We start from the raw sequence: 24,364 nt of genomic DNA on the forward strand, positions 1-24,364 counted from the left end.
CCTTTCCTTTGATCCGCATTCCTGCACTTATGGGCTGGAGCTGGCTGTGGGAGTCATGAATGGAGGAGTAGATTTCTGCTGCTGAGGAATTGAAAAAGTGTTTATTCGGACATTTAAAAAAAAGTGTTTATACTACGTTATGTTGTGCGACTATCTATTTACCCTCAAATGAGATATGCAAATCTCTGGAGCTCAGACATTAAAGCAGTGATCCCCGTACAGATCAAACACCCACCTCCTCCCCGGGGTTGGCTGTTTTGTCCTTGCGTGCGGCTGCAGGGGTCTGACAGACAGCGCGTTCGTCTAATCTGTGACGCAGGCGCACTTGGCAGCGGTTTAGGCGCAGGGGAGCCTCTTTAGTACAGGACTCCTGATTGTAGTCAGAGGAACACTCTGTTTTCACACCCTGTTCACATGTCACACCACGGTCATGTGTGCGAGGATGAGGGGCGCCTTATGAACCTGAGTGTTATTGCAGACTCCACAGTGCATCCAAAGCTGCTGCAGACTGCGTGCTGAAATTGATTAGTTGAGAAATAGCTTGATAGATAAGTAATTGCAGACTCTTTTTATAATTCATTGTCTTTTATCAACTAGAATAATCAAACATTTACTGGGAAAAGCCGCTCTAGTGTGATGGTTTTCAGCTGTTCCTGTCTCATATCATTGAAAATGAAATATTGTGGGTTTGTTTCCAACAATAAAACAAAACTAGAGATTCACAATGGGCTCTGCTAACGTGTGATTGATATGTAGCTTCATAAATAGGCTATATTTACTCTAAAACCACCCATTGATGTCCCTCTGGAAGCCCCTCTGGATGAAGTGTATTCAGCCATATTTGGGTAGACCTACGCTAGACATACAGACGGACAGTTTTGGCGGATGTGTTCGTACTTTTTAGCCCCTTTAAATGTGTTCACACTTGAAACACATTGTAAATGTCACAAATGTGTAAACAGCAAAGCTTTCACAGCCTCATTTTATGTGTTCAGGCGGCAAATGTCTGATACATTGGATTTTTGGGAATAGTTTCAAAGTTATTTATTAGGTAGCAAGAAATAGTCCTTGTTGTCCTCTTTGTCAGGAGTCTCCTCTCTCTGTTTGTGTCAGACATGTCAGTTCAGGCCTGGTAATGTGAGTGATGTGTCTTGTATTCTTAGATCCTTTGTGGACTGAAAAATGATTCAGCTGTTGCACAAGTGGCTTTATATCAACTTCACTGGCACATAACTGACGTTTGAGCTGTTATGCGGCCTTGTCTTTGCTTTGACCTTCTTTCACTGTGTGTCTTTCCCTGAAGTTCGACCCTGGAGTTTAGTATACTGTGAGAACAGGCTAAAGAACCTGGCTCACACCGACACACAGAGACCTGTTCATGCGCACAGACTCTGACAAAGAGACTGGGCTGTGGTGGTTTCCTAGGTCCCGGTACATGAGGGGTTCCAGATGTTGATAGGGAGAGATCTGTTTGTTTAGATTAGCCTGCACAGCTGAGGGATAGATTAGTTCTGCCTGGACCATGGAGCTGTGTGCTGGGCTGTGCTGGGGGACCGGCCCATCGAACGAGAGGAAAAAGAGGAGAGAGAGAGAGAGAGGAGGAGAGGACAGAGCGGCTGTTTATGTTTCATTTGGAACTGCCCTCCGCAGGCGACCCATGGACGACCCCGCCTGGAAGCTTGTGTGGCCCTCGTGGACGCACGCACACACACATCCACACACAATAGCTCATACTAGATCTCTCAGTTCCTTTACTGGAGCTGCATTTGTGATCTCATGATGCGTCTTTCATCACTTGCTTCTAGGTTTGAAGCAGACCACCGTTAGTGTCTCCGCGCACCGGAGCTGGCTAGTGTGTTTATTCCTCGCGCCGTCACGTGCCGCAGCTTTCACAGGGATTGTCTCCTCTCACAGAGCGCTCACTCAGCACTGTTTATAAACACTCCGACACAGGAAGTTCTGTTTATTAGACAAAGCGACAGAGACCAATTGGGAGTGAGACGCATGCCTGCCTAAAGAGGTGATTGTGTCAAACCTCTGAGGATGGATGGGAGTTTGAGTTTCGATAAACATACTGGGAATAATAGCTATATATTTTATTCCTTTCTTCCTACGTAGATTACATAAAAAATCATGGTGGCATGTATTAAGGCCAGATCCAAATTGCAGATAAAGCCGTGTTTATGTCCACTGTGGCACTCACAGGAAATTATTACCTCAAACAGGAAGTTGTAGTATTGTGGGCTCCTATCTTGCTCTCCCTGAATACAAATGTGGTCTGGTTCCCTCTGTGCGCTTCCCTCAGAGTCAGAACTTCACATACATCATCAGTTTCAAATTGCAGACAATTCCATATAATCGTAATTAACTGTAGGCCACATTTAGGGAGCACAGACACAGAGGAGAACAATGAGACCCCTTTAGAGTTCCTCCTGGCCACAAATGGAAAATGAAGCCATCCCCTGGCATTCTGGGTTCAGGCAAACATAGGCCAAATTGTAAAGAAAATAGCAGCGCCGCCTGCGTCTAATTAAAACAGTATCACGTAAACATTGGCCTTCCTGTAGGACGGCCCCCTCGCTCTTTTGCTGTGTGTCTGCGCCGAGCGTAGGGCTGGAGATGTGGCGGGGTTGCGGGGCTGTGTGGATGGGATAGAGGAGGAACAGGCGGCAGGAGAACATTTGGATATTTGAAGCTCAATCTCCGAGCAAGGGGTTGAAGTTGAACCTGGGAGGTAGTGTGCTGTAATCTGTGCTGAGTTGTGGTTAGCCTGTAGCTTTAGCACAGAGTAAACAGAGGATGGAGCATTCAGAGTGTGTCTTTTGTTTACATCCTGGACTCGAGTTGACCCACACAGAGATATGTGCGAGTGATTCAACTTGAAATGAGTTTATAGTCCCTTAGATTTATGGCCCGGACCGGGGCAAAGGGCTATGGATTGTAGTCTCAAGGCTACAGACTGAAGGGGAGGCCCCCAGTCCCGGAGCGCTTTCTTGGGGGACATAAGTGTAGAGGCCAGGGGCCACGGGGGTAGACCCCTGGGACCCTGAGGTCATCTCGTGGAGGCCCCGCTACTTAAAACCTCACCTGATACTCACCCTGTGGCCTGGGTGCAGAGTGAAGACTCGCAGCAGAGGGGGGGAGGGAGGGATGGAGGGACAGCAGCAGAAGTGGCAGCTGTCACCAGGCCATGTTTGTGTCCTTTATACGATCATGTGTGTCCGTCTGTGTGCCTGTAGGAGGGCATCCCATGAGCCACTTGTGGTTAGGAGAGTATGCAGTGCTCTCCTGTATCAGAATGAAATTCTGTTTAACCTTTTGACATCTGTCCTCCAGCAGAGGGCAGTGAATCAGATGTAAGTTTTTGCTTTAAACGCTGAACTGCTGTCTAATAATTCTGACATAAAATAATTCAACATATGTGTAAGTCATCATTGCTGCTTTAATTAGATCAAATATGTCGACGAATTTCACAACAAATAGGAGGCAAATTCAGACTTACTCCCCAAACATTCATGTTTTATTGTCCCTCTGGCTGCATTCAGTTTACTCCTCATCCCTGATATCAATATGGTAACAGTTAAAATGCTGCCAATCAGTGTTTGTGTGCATCCAGAGCCCGATTTAAAGTCTCAGAATCCTCTCTGATAGGACCAAAAGTTTCCTCTCCTCCCTCCCTCGCATGTCTGTTTTGTATCTCGTGTGATTAAGAGCCGAGCTGACAGAGTCGGTGGTTGTTTTGTTGTTTTGCTGGTAATGGCAGCGGAGTGGAGGAGCCGTATAAAGTTAAGTGCATGCGGAAGAAGCCTTGACATCCTTTCTTGTGGACGAAGACGAGGAGGAGGAGGAGGAGGAGTGCCCTGAATGCGGCGTCTCCGCTGAGAGGATTGTGGTTTGCATGATTGAATTATCCAGCGTTTGATGTGTATGGGAGCACTGATACATGCATGGATGCACGCACACACAAACACGCATACATGCACATGTGCAGGGAGGCTTTGGAGGTTTGGTTCTGTGAATGAGGAGGTGGTTGAGGAGAGCTGGCATGACATGCTATTTTGATGCTATTTTCTTTTCTTCATCTTCTGTTTTTCCTCCTCTTTTCTTTCACACTATCCCTCTATCACACACCGCTTTTATACAGCAGCCATCTATCTTTCCTGTTTCATCTCTTTCAGATAGTTTGAAATGTGAGTGCGCACACACTTGCATGCACGCTACATTTTATTTTCCAAACTGGACTCAATTAAGTTTGTGTTTATCAGTTCACTACAAACAGGATTAAACCTCCATAGAAGGAATAACATTCCAGCGTGTTGTGTTAAACTCTACGAGTTGATGAAGAGTGCAGGCGAGCTGGTGAGGGATTTAGTGTGGGGAAACATTGCGCCTCTGGTACTGTACACAGACTTCCAGCGCTGTTTTCTCAAGCTAGCTCTCCCTGGTTTGAAAGCACGTTTGTGTATATTAGCCCTACATGGCGAGTGTAAAAACTCGAAATAACTTTTAAAACGTTGCTCATTAACCGTGATGTGTTTGTGCGTGTGTGTGTTTGCTCTCAATCCCATTCACAACCGACATCCTGAGATGCCTCCAAGCTCTCTGTTTACATTTTGCATTCTTTCAGGCGCTCTTATTCAAAAACCAGAGCCCTGCGAATGACCGACCACAGGAGACTGTGGAGAGAATTACCCTCCCCCCTCTACCTCCTTCTTTCTCTCCCTCTCTCTCTCCTCTATCCCTCTCTTTTCCTCTCAGCCAGAAAGGTCTCTCTCTTTACCCGAGCCTCCTCTCCCCCCCTCCTGCCTCCCCTCCACCACCACTCCCCCGTCCCTGGCTGGAGAGAGTGGCCTCAGAATGCCAGATGTATTACAGAGTGAGCCACGGCAATGTAAACACTCAGGCCTGCCATGAGAGCAGGGTGGTCTGGCCTCCCTCCTTCCCTTCCCTCCCCTCCTATCCCTCCCTCCCTCTTCCCCTTTCCTCTCTTCCCTCCCTCGCAGCGCTGACTGCCAGAGGGGTGGAGAAAGCACAAAACAGCAGAGGGAGAGAGAGCGTGTGTGTGTGTGTGTGTGTGTGTGTGTGTGTGTTTGGGGGGGTAGGACGAGGCGAGGGAAGAAGCAGGAGTATAGTAGCGGTAGTGTGTTTGTGTTTTGGCTGCGGTGCCTACCGTACACCAGGAGAGAGATTGGGGTGTGGATTGACGCTTCTCAGACTGCAGCGCAGAGAATTTTTCATGCAAACAACTTCTCCAAATTGTGCGTGTCGTTGGAATTTTTCAAGGCACATATGGGTTTACGTATGTAGCTATATAGTTCATTGCCATTCCTGCGGCGCAACGTCATAGAAATCTGGCAGCAACAGCAATTACACAAGTACCACACATGCACGAGCAAGGCATAAAGATACAGAGATATAAAACGCTTCCTCTGTCAGATGATTGAGAGGTCTGCAGCTCCAGATTGAGTCAGTATGCTTCAGAGGGAAACAGTCTCCTGTACGGATAGCCTGGCTCTTACTGTTTTCTGACATTTACATCAACTGTTGTTGCCCGTGGCTGCTCACAGCGAGTGCAGAACAAAGAATCAAACGTCTCTGTATAACGTAGCTCTCTGTGTTTCTTCTTGTACCCCGCTTCCCACCAAAACTATCACGTTGATGCCGGTTTTTCAGGCCCGGGAAGATCTCTCTCACCTCGCTGTCTTGCCAGTGTTGCTGCATCTTGCCCGGAACAAAGAATCATAGCATCATCGTCCTAGCATCGCGCCGGAAAGGGGGACGGAGATTAGCGCGTTCTGCAACTTTACTGTTTTGGTTCGATCTCATCAGCATCATTTTTGGCTACACCAGGCAGCTGTTGGCAGCATCAAGCTCTGATAAGATCCACTGTACACTACACCTGTCCACCACCAAACAGCAGACAGTAAGTTAGCATCTAGATGGTGAACGTAGATCAGCAAAGAGAGCAAATGTGACTCATATTTGTCAGTTCCTCAAACAAATAAGCAACCTGGAAGTTTACAGCTTAAAGCTCCGCCCTCAGGTCCCCAACATACATGTAATGCATGTTTGCATCCCCCAAACTAAGGCGTTTAGATAATGTTTTGTCTTGAACCCAGCACTGAATCCCATGCAATCCCTCGTATTTGCACCATATGATTCGATTTTAAATACCCAGCATTCGTGACCATAAAAGATCACATGCAAAGGTAACCACAGATTTCAATGCAAGCGTGAACTGGAATACAATCTTGTTTCTTTTTCTTCCTCCATCCACGCTTCCTCTGCTCCTGCCTCCGTGTCTCTGCGTCTTATATTCCACACTATGGAATGTGTGATTTTTCGGATACCTGGAATCAGGGGCCATCTTTCCAGGAAATGACAGGGAGATGGCTGGTGGAGATTGGCTGCTCAGGCTCATGTCACGGTCTGTTATGGCTGGGCTGCGGGCCAATCACAGGGCAGCAAATGCAACAGGCGGGGGGGGAGATGGCTCACCTGGCTCGCATTGGACAGGCACTGACAGGGGATACAGGAGGAGGATTTGTTTTTTCCAGCAGAGCTTGAGGTGTACAGTTATCCTAATAATTTTTGATCTCTCTTATATGACTTGTTAAAGATCGTATTATATCGGCCGTATTTAATGTGGTAGCTGCATCGAAGCTCACACGTCCTTGCGGTTGTATCCAATTAAGACATCATTTGACCGCTGCACACATGCATGCACATGCTACACACAGACTCTCTGTCAGCGTTTTCTTGCCCTACTACTCCTTCCACTGCTCTGTGAATCCATTGGCATTGAATAGGACCTTTCTGGGGGGGTTGGGAGGGAGAGAGTGGGACCTGAATGAAGGCAGCAACGTGGAAGAATCTGCCCATTGAGGAGTGTGTGAATGTACACCTCGGGCCCAGGGGAAGCAGCATTGGGAGCCAGCCGACTGCTAAATACACCCATTTTAGGGGCTGCAGGGGCCGGACAGGTGATTAGCATAATCAGGGGCGAGGGGAGCCATACATATGGTAATGCTGGAGTTGAGGGGGTGAGGGTTGGTGGTATGGGGTGGGGGTTTTGGAGAGGAGGGGTTGGCAGCTGGGGTGTCACATTTGTGTCAGGGGTCGGGGTGCTCGGGGGTGTCTAGCTGCACGAGGAGACCCTGTGCTACATCTGCACGTCAGAGCGTTTCCACTCTCTGTTTCTTATCAGCTCTCTCGCTCGTTTCTCTCATCCTTTTTGTTTTTTTCCCTCCTCTTTCGTATCCCACCCCCCTTCTTTCTAACTTTCTTGTCTAACCCTCTTCTGTGTGGCAGCCCCCCCCCCCACACACACACACTTTGAAAGCTGAAAGGAGAGAGGGAAAGAGAGAGTGAGGGGGAGAGAGCCAGAGAGCAAGGGGGGCTCGCCATGGGTCAGATAGGGTCTCAGCTCTCAGTGAGGCCTTTCATCACATATTTGTGGCTGTGTGCACACCTGCATCGCAGTGCTCGCATTCAAAACTACTATTACTGCTTTGCATACTGCTGCGTTCGCTTCAACCACAGCCTATAACATGTAGTACTGCTACAACTGTTTTTACTGCTGCTGCAACGGAGACAGAACATGTACCAATAACCAATAAAATAGTTTTTGAAGTGTTTTGTAACCTGGATGGAGGATTAAAAGACGAGTGGATGTGAATTTTGAAGTCACACCTTTAGTCTTTACAATAAGGTCACATTCTTAATACCTTAAGTTGTGCATAAAGGCAGAGAGTTGTTGATCATTAGCTAGAGTTCTGTCAACATGCAGCAGCATATGTGCAGCAGTAGACGGGGAGACGCACAGAGTGGCAGCAGATGAGGTAGACAGACAAACAGAGGAGGAAGGCAACAGGTGGGATCTCCCCTCAGCGATCAAAGCTCTGTCCCGTGACGGGCAGGAGCAGCTGATAAGGAGACACGAACATGAAGGAGGAGAAGAGAGGAGGTGGGGAACTCTACCTGAACAGACTGACCAGTAGCACGGACCAAGGAAGATATTTTTACGAGTAACATGCAACAATGATTTGTAATTATACAAATGCATGGATAGTAGGAGTGTAAATCAAAGGATTATCTTATCTTGTCTTATTGTGTTAATATAGCTTCATTTTAAGGGCCTATGATTGATGCAAGGCGATAACAGATTAACGGTATTGATGCTTCATAAAGTACCGTGCCATAATTCATTCATTCTCCTTAAACATCAACTGTTCTCAGGTAAACTATCATGTGACCAACAAACAAAAACAGTGCTGTGCTTGCAGAGAGTGTAATGTTCGTAAAGCCTGTTTGTGTTTTCTCACTAACATATTTTCTTACTGCACTAGTATCAGAAAGGTACATTTGTTACAGCCAATACCCAGTTGTTAGAATCAGAATCAGATTGGAAAATTTGTATCAGAACACCTATATTTAATACAATCAGTTATATCAACTCACAGAAACAACTAGAATATGATTTGACAGCTTCTTGTAGCAATGCTGTGTTTCTTATCAAACTTCAAAATAAAGGCGTATCTTAAAGATGACGCTAAATGTAGATGTTTTCACTTTGTATCGATGATATATCGATCAATATTCTATATTGTTAAACCCATCTATACGTTTTTCTTTCATTTGTAAACCTCTGAAGTAACTTGAAAATCAGTTCTATAGTATGAGCATCAGTGTTCTCAGGTTTCCTCTGTAACCCAAGAACCTTCTTTATTTAAGCGTAAACATTTTGATTATCTAAAAACTAGTCACATAAAAACTAAACACAACATTTTTTGTTACATCTCATGCAACAGGTGTCACTTCCCTTGTTGTGTTTCTTTTTTATCCATTCTTGTTGTGTACTTTGAGGAATTTCTTGTCTATGAAATATGATAAATATCTTGCATGTAAACAAAAAAAGTCAATTACTTCCATGTGCAGACTTTCTTGAGGAAGCTTTCTTTGATAGATTCTGGAAATGGTTTACCAGATCCCCATCCTGACGTAGGTGTTCCGCAGAGAGCTGTGTAGTCCGCGTCATTCCTCCGTCAGCGTACAGAGCTGCCCAGGGTATGGGAGGTCGCTGTAGACTTGGTGGCGGAGAGATGACCTGGTTTTGGGGGGCTTCCTCCTCACCACAGGGGGTCCCTGCTGAGAGGGGGCCTAATCCAGCTAATCCTTTCTCTGCACACACACACAAGCACACACACAGAGAAGTGTGTATAGCCACATGCACGTACATACAGTATATTCACGTCTGCACGCACACACGTAAACAATCCCTTTTGGATGTAATGTGTGAGTGATGTTAGGGGTGATTAAAAGTGTTTCTTCCAACTGATTCTTCTTCTGCTGAATGTTTGGAAACATGTTATTATTTAAATGAACAATATATGCGAATATTTTCAGGTAGTTAAACTTTAATACTATAATTTTCTGTTTCTTTACGTATGGTACGAGTAAAGTGTGTATGTTTAAGTAGCAGCATCAGCGTTGTAGGAGTCGTCTGCCATGTTTTCCTTGAAAGTGCGGGATGCTTCCGTTGTCAGGCGTCAGAGATGTGCAAGGGAGGGGGGGGGGCGGGGCTACGCTGTTGTGTGTTGCATGGAAGAGAGAGAAAGTTGGCAAGGGGGAAAAGGGGGGTGGGCTGGCTTTGACAGAGGGGGCCGGGCTGATTGCCATCATGATCTGGCCAATCACAGAGGAGAGCTGAATAGAGCAAAGGGAGAAAAAATTAGAGTATAAAGAGGAGGGGGAGTTCGGAGCTGAAAGGAGGGAGGGGGGGTGATGTCAGTTCCTTAGAAACCTACTTTCTCTCCCTTCGTCCCCGCAGCCCCCCGTTCCCCTACTTTGAGAATAGGGGGGACCAGGGGTTAATGTTATGCAACACGCTGAATACCCGCACTGAGCGCTCCAATACAGTGACACACACAGGCCTGCTTCTCTTCTTCTTCTCCTCTCTTTTCTTCTCTTCTCCTCTTTTATTTTTAAGAAGTGCTTTTGAATATTTACCAGGCATATTGTAGTTAAACCAGGCGGCATTGTAACCCACATATACAGATGTAACACACATGCACTGGGACCAAAATACTAGGCTTATAGGTGTGTGAATCAGGAGATGGCTGCTAGAGGGCAGTGCTAGCTTCAGGGCTTCATCTAACAACTGTCATTAACCAGCAGATTATCTTGTTGGTTTGATTCATTGTTTGGTCCTTGAAGAAAATAAAAGATAAGGAGGAGGAGGGATATGAGAAAGAAACGAGGTGTTAGGGGAAGCGTCTGAAAGTGGCTGACACTTTGTTTTAGGTCGCGGCAGCTGAGCCCGGAGCGCGACACCTTTCGAGATATCAACACATGCCGGGGTCAACCAGTTTTCTTAGCAGAAGGAATATGGGAATATGTGTCATTGAAGAAACACAGCTGTGTGTACACACACACACACACACACTCACACGCACATGCATCGCACTCACACACACTCGCTCGCCACACATTTTCTCGGTCCAGCTGGGGTGTTAATTTCACCCCGAGGCTGTGTGAGTGTTGACCCCAAAACGCTGTAACCTCGTGAAGTGTGGAATTCTCTAAGCCTGAGGCCGTGATGTGCTGTTTCCTGTAGAGAGAGAGAGTACATTCCTTCGACTTGTCCCATTCCTCGCTGCTTGCTGTAAACTGGGGGTCTTTGGGTGGCAGTCCATAACTTGGAATATGTTCAAAAAAGAGAGTTAGTTCTTCTAAACTCTTCCTCTTTCCCTTGCACGTGAAAAAACTGAAATACATGCACTTCTTTCTCCACACCTGTGTTCCCATTTCCCCCCCTCGGCGGTGCGTTTCAGCCAAGCCTCAGGGCTAGCTTTGCCTCCGAGCGTTGAGTGCACCAGACAAGCCGACTTGTTAGTGCTCTGTCAGTGTGCGTCGGGTCTAAATCAGTTCCATGCGTGCTGTTTTGAAGGCAGCGCTGGTGTAGCGTAGCCGCGTAGCAGTGCAAAGCATGTCGCTCCGGTTAGCCCAGGCCTGCTATTAATGATGAGTATTATAAACATGCCTTCAGACGGGATCAGATGGGAATGCTGTTTGGGTCCAGAAAAAAAGAAATCAAGTGTGTTTTCTCTAATGCCCCAAGACATGGCCCCCTCCTCCCGGTTCCATTGGTCTGTCTGGGTGGTCCGGCTCAGCAGAACAGGCATGCTTATGTTCAACTTTAATGCTATTACAATGGGCCGAAAATATTCAATCTATGCCTGCTGTTGCACGAATTGAGCGGAATTGTTAAATTGGATTAGGGCGTAATAAAATGTTACAGATTTTTCACACAGTCTGCTCTCTTACTGAGCATTTTTTATCGTGTTTGTGTGTGTGTGTGCGTGTGTGAAAGTTGATGACTTGCCTGAGCTTTCAGTGAGCGTTCAGTCACTGATGATGGAAGGGCTCAAATCCTCTGCTCGTAAATCAGACACAGATACGCTGAGCTGCAGGATGCACATGCAGGCGCGCACTCACACACACACACACACACACACACACACACAATCTCAGGCTGAATTGACATGTGCGAAAAACATGCACTTTTATTAAGCTTGAAAATGTGCATTATTAATTCGCGTTATCTTGCATCTGACTGAAATTTTAAGAGTTTTTGAATACTTGCACGTATGCAATCGCCTGCATTTGTTTGTGTGTGTGTGTGTGTGTGTGTGTGTGTGCGTGTGTGTGTGTGTGTGTGTGTGTGTGTGTGTGTGTTTGTGAGCGAGACTTTGCCAGACTTGCCTTGGCTGTACTGGGGTGGAGCAGGGCAGCTAAAGGGCCTGAAAGGCTGCTTTTGTAGCTGGGGCTAGCTGAGAGCTCAGAGCGCACGCACAGGGCTTAGTCCCACCACGATACTGGGAGCAAAGCCTGGAAGAGAGCCTCTCTCTCTTTATCAAACGCACACACACAAATTGCTGTCACACACACATATGCAGGGAACGTGGTGTGGTGTTGCTGATTTGTTAGCTAATGAAAGTAGAAATATTGAGCTGTTATTGTGAGATGTGGATTAGTTGGAGTGATGTTGCTCTGCAGGATTCAGAGACAGGATGCTTCACGTTGTAGTGGGACAAGCTGGCTAAGCAAAGTGCTTTTGTTTAAGATACAAGCCAGATAATGTCGAGGCTCTGCTGAGCTGTCTGTAGGTTTGCTTTGCAGACTTCTAGAGCTACAGATGTTTTAGCACATATGATTGTAGGAGTATCTTGCCTAGACATCCTTACTCCAGCATATAAGATGTGTGCACCAAATATTAATCTAATTGATCTAATGATATGTATATAATAAGAGTGTGTTTGTATATTTGCAAGGATTTAAATATAAAAACTTTAACACATTCACTTTTCTTTCTCCAGTTGGCGGGCGTGTGAACCAGGAGTTGAGGTACACACGGCAGAAGATAGGCGAGGAGGCCATGTTTAACCCTCAGCTGATGATCCAGACGCCGCGGGAGGAGGGAGCGAATGTTCTAACGGTGGAGGCGCTCCTGCAGCACCTGGATTCAGCTCTTCGAGCCAGCAGAGTTCATGTTTACCTTTATAACAGGTAACTAAATATTCCGTGCCTACCTGCGTCGGCACCATATTTTCATTTCAAGTCACTTTTATTTGCCCAAAATAATGAAGCAGAATTTCGCCTTTACTTGTTTATCTACATTGTTTCACAGAGTCAACTGTTTTTATCTCAGTAATGTCTTTACTTGTATTGCATTGCATTCTCATATTACCAGCTATGTCTGTTATTTTGATCATACTGTAAGCACAAAAGACGTCAGCACTCGCAATACAGTCTCTAACTTTTAATGCATAAACAGCAGAAAGCTGTTTCAACTGAAGAAAGCCTGAAGCCTTCGATTCATTCAGCTGCTGTTTATGCATTAAAAGTTAGAGACTTCATTGCGAGTGCTGACGTCTTGTGCCGATACCTACACTGATAATCCTTTTGTAGTTTCTGACTTGAGTGCGCCAACTTTTTTCTTGGTTTTGTTCCTTTAATCATCCCATGTATCGCTATGTCTGCAGTATATAGAGATCCACAGCATACATGTGTCTGCATTCAGCTGGGTTTTGGCCAGCAGTTCTTCATAATGATGAAAGATGTTTCATTAATATCACCAGTCTTTGATGAGACTAACCTAAGGGGCTCTCTGTGTTGTAAAGCGATGACACAAACGGAACAGAAACTCTTTTGTTCTCTCTTTCAGACAATGGAAATTAGAACACTTATGCTACAAATCAGGAGAACTAGTCACAGAAACTCATTTTATGAATCAGGTAAGACTTGAACTCTCCTCATGATACTGAAAAATTACTTCTTTTTTCCTACATATGCTTCCTGTTGTGAATGTGTGTCAATCCTCTTGTGTGTGGCCATGTTTTTGTCCAATTAGATCATAGAAAAGCTACATCCCTGCCTCATCATCACCCCTTTGGACTGTTTCTGGGAGGGAGCCAAGCTCCAGTCTGGAATGCTCTATCTCCCGTAAGTACACAAAACCCATTTTAACTAGACAGAATCTGTATTTTATGATGTGTTTGTCCAGTTACAACATACCAGAACAGCCATGCGTGTCATTAAATTGACCAATCTCTTTTATGCATACAGTCACATGATCAAAAAGTCCTAATTGGGCTCAGATAGGGCTTCCCTCGCTGTGAGGCCAGTTGGCAAACTGATTAAAATGCACTTGAGGGACAATAAGAGCTTGAACACTGAGCTCATGAGTGCTTGTTATGGAAGTTGCGTTTATGTTCGCAGTATTTTCAGATTGTTTTCAAGACGGAGCGAGCGAGAAGGAGGGGATCTGAAGCTTGTTTTTACCTCTTTTAGGAGAGGCTGCCCAAACCCATCTAAAGAGACACCACAGAGAAACAAGAGTGTGTGTGCGTGTGCGTGTGTGTGTGTCCTGAACTCGTCCCCTCTGAAGGCTCTATTGTAGTGGTTGCTGGCATGCGTATCGCTGGCGAAAGTTTCTCTCCAGCCCTGGGCCTCACACCATTGTCTGGCCCTTCTGTTGCTAATGGCCTGCTGCTACAGTAATACTCAGCAGACCTTTACCTCTGCATGCGTGTGTGCATGCATCAAGTGTGTGTCATTGCCATCGGTGCATAAGTGTTTTTATGCAAACACGTGAAAGTGTATAAGCTTGCATGTGTGTCATCAGAGCAGATGATTTTGTGTGTGTGTTGGTGTCAGGTGGTAAATAAGATTTTTACTATGTTCTGGTTGGGAGGCTGGGAATAATAACCCAAGCCTGGTTAAGCACATACAATGTAGTCTGAATGACAGAGAGAGAGAGATTCAGAGAAAGAGAGGTTGGAATGTGTGAGGCATACAGAGACAAGGACTGGTTCGGAGCAGGAATTCAGCTCTGCACCATTGCATGATGGGAATTGGTCTCCATTTATTGTTTTCCGTCATCTAGCAAGAAAGAGATTAATCTGTTCTTTCAAAAATGTGGAAGTTCGGTGGTAATCAAGCTCACACATTCCCAGCCTTGAAGAGGTTGTGTCTCTCATTACAATTATTGGATCAACTGCAGTGTCTAATGAAACTAGTGTCCTGCAGACAAGGTTTAAGAAGTAATGTAACACTTGTAGTACACACGATGGCAGCAAAACTCAAACAAATCATTTAAAGGGCCAGATTTCAACCTCAGTCCTATCGTGATTATGGGGATCTTATGTCATTACGTAATTTGCGCCATTTCTTAGGAGGACGCTATCTGCTTCTCCAATGGGCCCTGGAAAACCTCCGCCAGACTAAGTAAAAAAAAGCCTCATCTGGCGGAGGCCAGGGAGCTTGCTAAACTACACTTCCTCTATCTAGAACGCCCGCCTTCATGTCTCGTTCAAAATGGTCAGGTTTGAAATGTAGACTGCAGAACTGAAGATTTGTTAGATGATCCACCGGTATATTCATGTCGTATTTTGATTTCTGTTCCGCTCTGAGCCGTTGCCTGCAGCGAAACGGTAGTATTTCACTCCAGCGTCTCTCGCTGGGCCGTTCCTTTCAGAGGGAGGGCCGCAATGCACGCTGGGTGTTGTAGGAGTGTAGAATGGGTGAAACCACAAGTTGTTTGTACAACTTTCTCCACAGCTATGGTGCCAATTTAAAATATAATTGCTTCTATCGATTACAGAGAACACCAGCTTTGACTGACAGTGGCTTCTTCACACACACACACACACAACACATACTGTTAAAACATGATCCGACAGTCAATTAGAATTTATGTAGATGTAATTGCATCGAGTTTGTGTCCTCTTTCACAGTGTTGGCCATTATTTCCATTGTTTCTGATAACTTAAACTAACCAACAAGAAACACTAGCCCCAATCAGACAACAAGTTATTGGTAAACCAGACAACCTATACCGCCTGAACCCAAATGTTGGTCTTGGTTAGTAAGACGATGGGAAGCTTTCTTTGTTCTTCTCTGGTTAACTCAAGTCTGTTAGTAATTTAGTAATTTAGTAACTTAGACAAAGAGGCAGAAAGAAATCCAAACATTTACTTAATATACATTACAAACAGCCCAGACACAGCTTGAAACATTGTTTAAGCCCAGGTTAAACAGCATTCCTTTTTACATTTAACTTTGCAGTGGTAAAGACCCTCTGCAGTGGACCAACTTTGACCCTAAGGAGTTCCTCGAGGACTTGCGACGGGCAAACTTCCCCGTGGAAGGCTTCGAGGAGATGTTGGAAAAGGCAGACGTCGGTCACGGCTACATGGATAGACCCTGTCTGAACCCTGCCGACCCTGACTGCCCCCTCACTGCGCCCAATAAGAACTCAACAAAGGTAGGCGCATATGAAGGCTCAAGCCTTGGCTCAGAATATCTGCGTACAACTTATATATGTTTTGGTAAAACTTCAAGCCTTTAGTTTGAGACTAGCTGCTGACAGTTCTTTTCTCGCCTGTTGCTTTTATTGCACCAGCCATTCGACGTGGCGCGGGCCCTGAGAGGTGGCTGCCACGGTCTGTCCAGGAAGTACATGCACTGGCAGGAGGAACTGATCGTAGGAGGGACCACCAAGAACGGCAGCGGACCCCTGCTCAGGTAACATACCCACACTTACACATACACACCCTCATAAACACTGCTGTGATCACTGCAGGGCTTATTCTGGAAAGAGTGTGTGTTTTTTGTTCTTTTACGCTCTCCGGAACGGTGCGTGCATGCGTGCGCGTTCTGTGCTGTAAATCTTGCAGTCATTAGCAGATTCCAGTGAAATCTTAGAGCTCCAGCTGTTCCTGCTCAGCTCTGGCTGCTCTGCCTGGACACTACCCGCTCATACGCACACATACACATGTGCACAGAGTGATCTATTGCCTGGCTAGTTTGTGCAAATATACAGCGATTTGAGGTACACGGTCTTAATTCCAGCACAAGCAGCAGGACAAAGCTTATAGATTATGTGGTGTACCAGTGGATATCGAATATACCTGGTTTTTAGTGCGAAATAAGGTGTATCCCCTCTGTAACAGGGCACAGTAAATGCACTCCAGAGCTGTATTACACATATTAAAATTAAATATACACAGGAATTTAAAACATGCACATTTTATTAAGCAATAAGTAGCTTCCTTTAAGAGGGAAAAGCTCCACAAACTATGCAACATTTCGCTAATGGAGCAATTATTTTAATGTGTAATTGCAGTTGGGATGGTGCACGCACATGCATGCACACACAAAGGGGAAACACACACACACACACTCTGACGCATTAACACACATACTGGTAACAGAGTACAGTGAGGTGCGTTGTTTGTTTTGTGGTCGTGTTTTTTCCTGGCAAGGTTGGGTCATTAGGGTGTCTGTGCGTGCCTGCCTGCCTGTGTATTTGTGTGTGTGTGTGTGTGTGTGTGGCTCAGTCGCTCTGTCCACTGGGCTGTTACTGCTGGCACTCAATTTCTACATCTTGTTTACTAACTGCCACCATTACCGTGATTATCACCATATTACAGAGATCACATTCATAAAGAGAACGACTAGCTAATGTCGACTCCTTTGGTTCGTAAAATTTGACGATCTGACAGCGCATAGGCTGACTCTGCGGCAGTTTCTTAGGTGCGGACCGTTCCAAAGTAATTTCTTAATGACTTATAAGAAGTATTTCTTTATTACCTTCCTGGTGTGTGCATTCTTCATTTCACTAGATACCATGGCACTCTTAAAATCTGTCCGAACATGATCAGGAATCTTGTAGATTAGGACCGGATACATATTTTATGAGATCTGGCACCTTCCTTTGCCGCTATAAAATCCCGCCTGTACATTTTATGAAATACTTATCTTCTGCAACATCCAACGTCTTTGTTTGGATTGGAATAAAGATGCGATAAGAGATGAGACATGGAAAGACCTATACCTTGAGATTTTATTTGTTGCACACCTCAGTCGTCCATTTACTGGAACAATAATGGGATGTATAACGAGGTCACAATTGTCTAGCGCTACATAATCATCGTAAGGAATGTTAGCAGTGATGCTGGCTCGGGTGCATATTCAAGAAACTTGACCTCCATCCATTATCTGTTATGCTTATCCTGTTCAGGGTCGCGGGGGGCTGGAGCCTCTCCCAGCTGTCATTAGGCGAGAGGTGGGGTACACCCTGGACCTACTGCAAGTCAATCACAGGGCTGATACATAGAGACAGGCAACCTCTCACACTCACACCCACACCTATGGGCAATTTTAGAGTCACCAACGAGCATGTCTTTGGAGTGTGGGAGGAAGCCGGCGTACCCGGAGGGAACCCATGCATACACAGGGGGGACATGCAAACTCCACACAGAAAGACCCCCTATGTCAGAACTGGGATTTGAACCAGGAACCTTCTAGCTTTGAGGCAAGAGCGCTAACCACCGTGCAGCCCGATACTTTGATTTCTGTCCACATTCGAGCCCTATATGCAGGAAGTCATTACAGTTATGGTGCCTGAAAGAACGCTGAAACAATATATCAACTACCTGATTTACAGACAATTCATTCTCAAACAGATTAAATATGTAAGCCCTCAAAGGAGGTGAAATGGAACATTACACTACAAGTGTTTATAGCTTTGCAAATTGTACTGTTGTTTGTATAAAGCAAACCTTCTTAATGCTTAATCATCGCTACTTAATCAGTCGATCAGGAAATACTCCACAGATTCTACAAAGTGAAGACAGCTCAGTATAAATATTTGAGATGGCTTAACAAGTGGATGTTTGTTGTGTGCGGTGTGTGGCAAACGAAGCACGTCTCATGGCTGTGGGCATCTGTATTCTTGGCTCGGGAGTCACATCAGATGGAACAACATTATGCTTATGCAGCAGGTGTGCTTAACACACACTGTTGTTTATGATGCTTTTTTTTCCCCAACATGCTCCGGGCGCTGTGTATTTATTTTTCTTTCTCTTCCTTTAGCGGTTAAATTAGCACCCTCTCTGTTCTGATAGGGATTTTACAAGTTTTGAGTTTCTTATTGTACCTTATTAATCCTGAAGGGGAAATTCAATGGTGTCACTCTGTTATTATTAGAAACATGCCACACACACGGGTCTGAAATGCACACATGCACAAACAGGACCCTATGGACAAGCACTTTTAGTGGACGTACTATGATTGGGCGCATTGGCCCCAGGGGATTATGTTGCAGCCATTGCGGCCGTATTGCAGCTACGGCGGAGGACATCTACTGGACCGATTCCCAAAGTTTTTATTCCGGAGTCATTTTGACACCCAAATTTGTAAAAAAAAAAAAAGGGCCCAGGTTTAAAAATACAGAGCTTCTCCTTTAATGGAGAGATGTCAGAGTGAGGGGGCTCCACATGGACATGCGCCTCAAGCAGGGACACAGGGACTCCTCTCCAGGTACCAGTCCCAATTCCACACTTGGTCCGTCCTGGGACTTGAACTGTCCCTACAGACTGAGCTACAGTCGACCCCAAACTTTCAGCCTTTTAGCATGATACACTTTGTGGATTATTTTGTTGTTTCTGCTTTTCCTAATGCCCCTGTGTGTACGGGTCCTGATGGATCTTGTTATTTTGACACAAAGAAAACACAATAGTGTTTTTCAAAGCGTGCTCATGACCCAGTATTTAGCCTCTGAGTCTACACACTGAGCTCATACACTTCAAAGCTTTTCACTCTAGTCTGTGGTCAGTTTGGTGTTTTTTTGCACGCCTTGTTTATCCTCCTTCATAAACAGAATGCTTCACTGAAGTCTTGCAACCTCATTGACTTCCTTTTTTTTTGTTTACCCTCTCTCATCCTTTCCATCTTTTCCTCCCTCTCGCTCTGCCAACCCTCCCTCCTTCCCTCCTGTGCAGTGCCCAGGCCTTACAGACCATGTTCCAGCTGATGACTCCCAAGCAGATGTTTGAGCACTTTCGGGGCTACGACGATGTTTCCCACATCAACTGGAATGAAGAAAAGGCTGCAGCTATACTGGAGGCCTGGCAGAGGAGATACTCTGAGGTAAGATGCTCAGAAATAAAAGAGAGAGAGAGAGAGAGGGAAGAGAAAAGGGAAAAGAAATCTACCCTAAATCCTCTACAACCACATTGTAAATCACCGGCCGGATACAGGTGAACATGGAAAGGCCCCATTCAAAGCCGGGGCCACTGATAGATCCTAGAACCACTGTTGGTGTGTGGTAAAGGGCTGAAGCTCTCCTCTCACTGCTCAGTGGAGAGGAGCAACAGGGTGAGCAAGTCTGGAATACATTAAGGGATTGCTGGATGTCTCTCTCTCTCTCTCTCTATCTCTCTATCTCTCTCTCTCTCTCTCTCTCTTTAACTCATGTACAAACACACACACACATTCACACACGCAAATACACTCAAAGGTTCACACACAATCGCTTTCCCAGCTGTGGCCCCATTGGTGGCTCATGTGTGACATCATCTGGTCTTTGTTTTGGGGGCCCCAACCTCTGTTCGACATGGCGTGACCTTGTGTGTGTGCTTGCGCGCATATGTGTGAGTATATAAAAGCGCGTGTGTGCGTCCATTCGTCTTGGGGCCCGGGCATCACTGATAGAAAAGAGGTGTGATCGTGTAATCGAATGAAGTGTTTTTATCAATGGTGAACTCACTGTTACAAAAAAAAAGCAAAAGATGCCAAATAGTGCGCCCTCTTCGTGTGTGTATGTGTGTGTTTTAGGCGTGCCTGCATGAAGAGTATGTGCATGCATGTTGGTATGTGCCAGACACATGTGCGAGTTCACACGTGGGTGCGAGAGTGTGTGTGATCTAGTGCGTGTTTCCTAATGTGTGTCAGCCAGAATTGCTCCCCACTGAGCAGTAACTGCAGTTCAATGTTGAAGCCATCTGTCTGTCTGCCCCGAGATAGTGAGAGAGGGAGAGGATGGCTCATGGTACTGTCTGCAGAGTCTCCCAAACAACTCCTGCAACCGAGTCAGAGCTCAATATTTAGGGCCGATATGAACATATTCTACACCTGTAGAGATACTGTGTTTTACCAGTCATGTATCAAACTGTCGTAAAACACACAGGTTGATCTGAGATGGAACTTTGATGGAATCAGTTCAACACGCCTGTATCTTAGTATTAGTTATGAAAAGAATGAATTTATTGCATATTCTACTGGAAATCAAGCATTTTGCTCGGGTCAGTAGAGCAGGGAAAATTGGTGCAAATTTGCGTTGGCATAAAAAGGGAAAATGAGTTTGGGAGGGGAAGATTTTATGCACTGATTTAGCTAAAAATACAACTTTAAAAAGAGAAAAGAGGCTCAATATACAGCAGATAAACACGGTACTATGACCATATAATTCAGTACATGTTACATATATTCACATTTCAATTTCTGTTTATGTCTTTCCAAACCTTTTTTACCTCCATATATGTTTGTTTAAAAGCCCTTTTTACATTGCAGTTCCGCCACATCGCTGTTACATAGCTCTGCCATTATGCTGCCTTTGCCATGTTACGTTGCACCAAGCAACGCCGGCGTAAAGCCACCTCAATGTGTTTTTTACACAGTGTGTAACACGGCGTTGCAGAAGAAAAGGTGCGCGAGGTGTAAACAAACAGCACGTGCTTCACATACACACACGCCACTATTTCACCCTTCCGGCTCCACCGTTTACATAGACAAATTTCACCTCTGTTTTGCTTCTGTTACTACCTCAGATGCTGACTTAGAGGCCATACGACTTAGCCCAACTATTCCGCCTAGCATGCGTTTTACATTTACATCAAATCAAATCAAATCAAATTTTATTTGTATAGCGCCAAATCATAACCAGAGTTATCTCGAGACACTTTACAGAAAGAGCAGGTCTAGACTGACTCTTTGTTATGTTATTTAAAGAGAGGCCCAACATGAATCACTATGGGTAGCACTTAGCAATATTCGGCACATTGGCGAGGAAAAACTTCCTTTAACCGGCAGAAACCTCGAGCAGAACCAGACTCATTTGAGACGTAACAGAGGCGGTACAATCCCGCCTTGAACTGGCAGTATAAAAGGGGCTTCTGATAAATACTTGTTTAAATGAAACAGATTTTTCCTTCATCCGTTTATGTTAATTATCTCTTTGTTTCTCTTTATCTACTTGTTTGTGTTTATCTCTCTTTAGGCGGTGTTGCAGAGTGTTGCAGCAAACTCGTCTCAGAAGGTTCTGTCTTTCACCACCACCACTCTGGAGGACATCCTCAAGTCATTCTCCGACATCAGTGTCATCCGTGTGGCCAGTGGATACCTGCTGATGGTGAGAGCAGATTCATTGTATTTGGAAAATGCATTACATAAACAGATTTAAAGCAACTGTTTGATCGTAAAATGTTGTAAGAATGACCTGCACACGCTACACATTGATTAATAAATGGGTTACTTGTTTGCTGTGTGTGTGTCCAGCTGGCCTATGCGTGTCTGACCATGCTGCGGTGGGACTGTGCCAAGTCTCAGGGGGCTGTAGGGCTGGCGGGTGTCCTGCTGGTGACGCTGTCTGTGGCTGCTGGTCTGGGCCTCTGCTCTCTGCTGGGAATCTCCTTCAATGCTGCCACCACACAGGTACCCACTCACCAGACAGCCACTATAGTTTGTCTGTTAGTTGAGTCAGGCTCTAACGATTAACACTCGAAAAAGAACCCCCCCAAAAAAGCGAAATTATGAGAGAAATTTGTATTAGATAATAACTACTAAAATGGTAGTACTTGCCGAGCTCATGGAGTCTGTGTGTGTGCAACAGGTGCTTCCCTTCTTGGCTCTGGGCGTTGGAGTGGACGATGTCTTCCTCCTCGCTCATGCCTTCAGCGAGACCGGTCAGAACAAGAGGATCCCATTCGAGGTGAGGAAAACACAAACTGTTCCTGCCCCTCTGCCTTCTTATCTCCTCCATGGAGGAATGTGTGAAAGCCTGTCTGTGCCTGTGATGTAGCATCAAACGAGCCGTATGCCACACACTAGGGCCGCTTATCTAAGCAGTGCTCCATATTAAAAATGTTCCCCCTTTGAAAACACAACACCCACCATTGCAGACTTTTTTATGTTGGTGGTTAGTTTTGTTTTGTGTCCGTCTTGCTGCATTTAACTTTTTTCTTGTGGATTTTTTTGTCCGATTTCGATAAAAATAAGTATGATAAGAATAAGCGCTACACATATTCCTGAACTGTATCATGTGGGTGTGTGTCGGTGTGTGTATTTTTGTGGAGCGGTATAACTTTTCACCTCCAGATGGGGAAAACATGGGCATGTATTTGCTTGTTGTTGTTTTCCCCTGCTTCCCTCCCCTTCCAATCTCTATGCCTCCCTCATCCCCCAGCTTCCTTTGTGTGGCTGAGATGAAAACTAAACAGAGCTGAACCTGATCTCTCCTGTCTGACACACACATACACACACACACACACACACACACAAAGATGCACACGCCTCCAAACACTTCCTGTGTGGTCCTGCACGTCCTCAAATCTTCACACACAAATGCCTCCAACACTTCCAGCAGTGTTTGCATTCTTATCTCTACTCTGCAGTCATAATTTCACTAAAAATTTATTTTGAAGGGTTGCGTGTCATTACTTTCTGTCTTTCTTTCTGCTTTTACCTCCACGCAGAGTAGACAGGCCCATGTGGATTCTCTAACAGCACTCCAGGGCGTAAAGAAACATTGCAATCACTGTCAGTCATATCAGTATTAGGATAATTGTACATCATCTCAAGTATTACAAGTTTGCCTTTGGCTACAAACGGATCAAAAGAGCTGAGTTTCATTGCTTCACCTTTCATCTCTCTCTGTCTGTCAGGACCGTACGGGCGAGTGTCTGAAGAGGACAGGGGCCAGCGTGGCTCTCACATCCATCAGCAACGTCACAGCATTCTTCATGGCAGCCCTCATCCCCATCCCGGCGCTCAGAGCCTTTTCTCTACAGGTACGCCCAGTCGTGAATATAAGTGTGTAAGTGTGTGTGAGGGAGAGACAGTTCAGTCGTGTGGGGCCTCTCTCTTACTAATAGTCCTGTTCCAGTCCTCATCGGCTCCAGATTTTTCCAGACCGTTGTTTTATTGATTTCATTCATCAAACTGGAAGTGTGTGTATGTGTGCGTGAGGAGGAGTGTGTGTTTGGTTAAATCCATCCAGCCCTCTCTCTCCCTCTTTGAGTCTGTTTAGTGGTGGGCTCTGTGTCTGTCCAGATTGTGGCTGAGGTCCATGTAACTGAATCCCTCTGCGTGTGTGTGTGTGTGTGTGTGTGTGTGTGTACTTGAGTGTGGAGAGTTGTAGTATCTGTGTGGGAGGTTTGAAAAGCAATGGTCTGGCTGTTTGCGTGTGTTAGTCTGAATCTGTGTCTGTGTGTGAGTCTGTGTGTAAGGGTTGGGGGATCTGGAGGGGAGCTCCAACATCTGTCAGTAATTATAGACGTCACCAGAACAGTGAAAACTGGGACAGAATGAGACGTCTGTCAGTCTGACAAAATGCCTCCAATAACCACTGAACTGTTAATCATACAAACGCTCAGTCACTCGCAGCGATACACACGGCGAAGAGAAGACAGCAACAGATGAAACCTCCTGTGTTTAGGCTGAGGCTTTGCAGAAATATAATATAAAAACAAAGAGGGGTTACACAGAGCAGGTTTGACATTTTATTTTACATATCACCTTGTAGCTTAGGTCATTAATGGACACTTAATAATGGTGGGTTTATTTTATTATTTTTATTATGTATTATTATATTTTTTGTATTATTATTTTATATATTATTTATTTATTTAATTAATTATTTTATTTATTGTTTCTTATTTTTATTGTATTTTATTTATTATTTTTATTTAAATATTATTATTATTATACTATTATTTTAAGGCTGCTGACACTATAATCAACC

The 24,364-nt window shown here is 45.1% G+C and overlaps 1 protein-coding gene across 1 annotated transcript in view; it reads left to right on the forward strand.

Annotated features, from left to right (window-relative positions):
* Positions 1 to 24,364, forward strand: part of ptch1 (patched 1) — a 50,239-nt gene that overhangs the window by 2,825 nt on the left and 23,050 nt on the right. Inside the window, exons 3-12 of the mRNA XM_069682839.1 lie at positions 12,378 to 12,567; positions 13,226 to 13,295; positions 13,412 to 13,503; positions 15,628 to 15,826; positions 15,965 to 16,086; positions 19,347 to 19,494; positions 21,623 to 21,754; positions 21,901 to 22,056; positions 22,235 to 22,333; positions 23,286 to 23,411. Coding sequence (XP_069538940.1) covers positions 12,378 to 12,567; positions 13,226 to 13,295; positions 13,412 to 13,503; positions 15,628 to 15,826; positions 15,965 to 16,086; positions 19,347 to 19,494; positions 21,623 to 21,754; positions 21,901 to 22,056; positions 22,235 to 22,333; positions 23,286 to 23,411 — 1,334 coding nt within the window. The remainder of the gene's footprint in view (positions 1 to 12,377; positions 12,568 to 13,225; positions 13,296 to 13,411; positions 13,504 to 15,627; positions 15,827 to 15,964; positions 16,087 to 19,346; positions 19,495 to 21,622; positions 21,755 to 21,900; positions 22,057 to 22,234; positions 22,334 to 23,285; positions 23,412 to 24,364) is intronic.

The sequence above is a fragment of the Semicossyphus pulcher genome, unplaced genomic scaffold (assembly GCF_022749685.1).
Source record: "Semicossyphus pulcher isolate SPU_LCO1_2020_fin unplaced genomic scaffold, fSemPul1.0.p SCAF_6, whole genome shotgun sequence".
NCBI classification, from domain to species: Eukaryota; Metazoa; Chordata; class Actinopteri; order Labriformes; family Labridae; genus Semicossyphus; species Semicossyphus pulcher.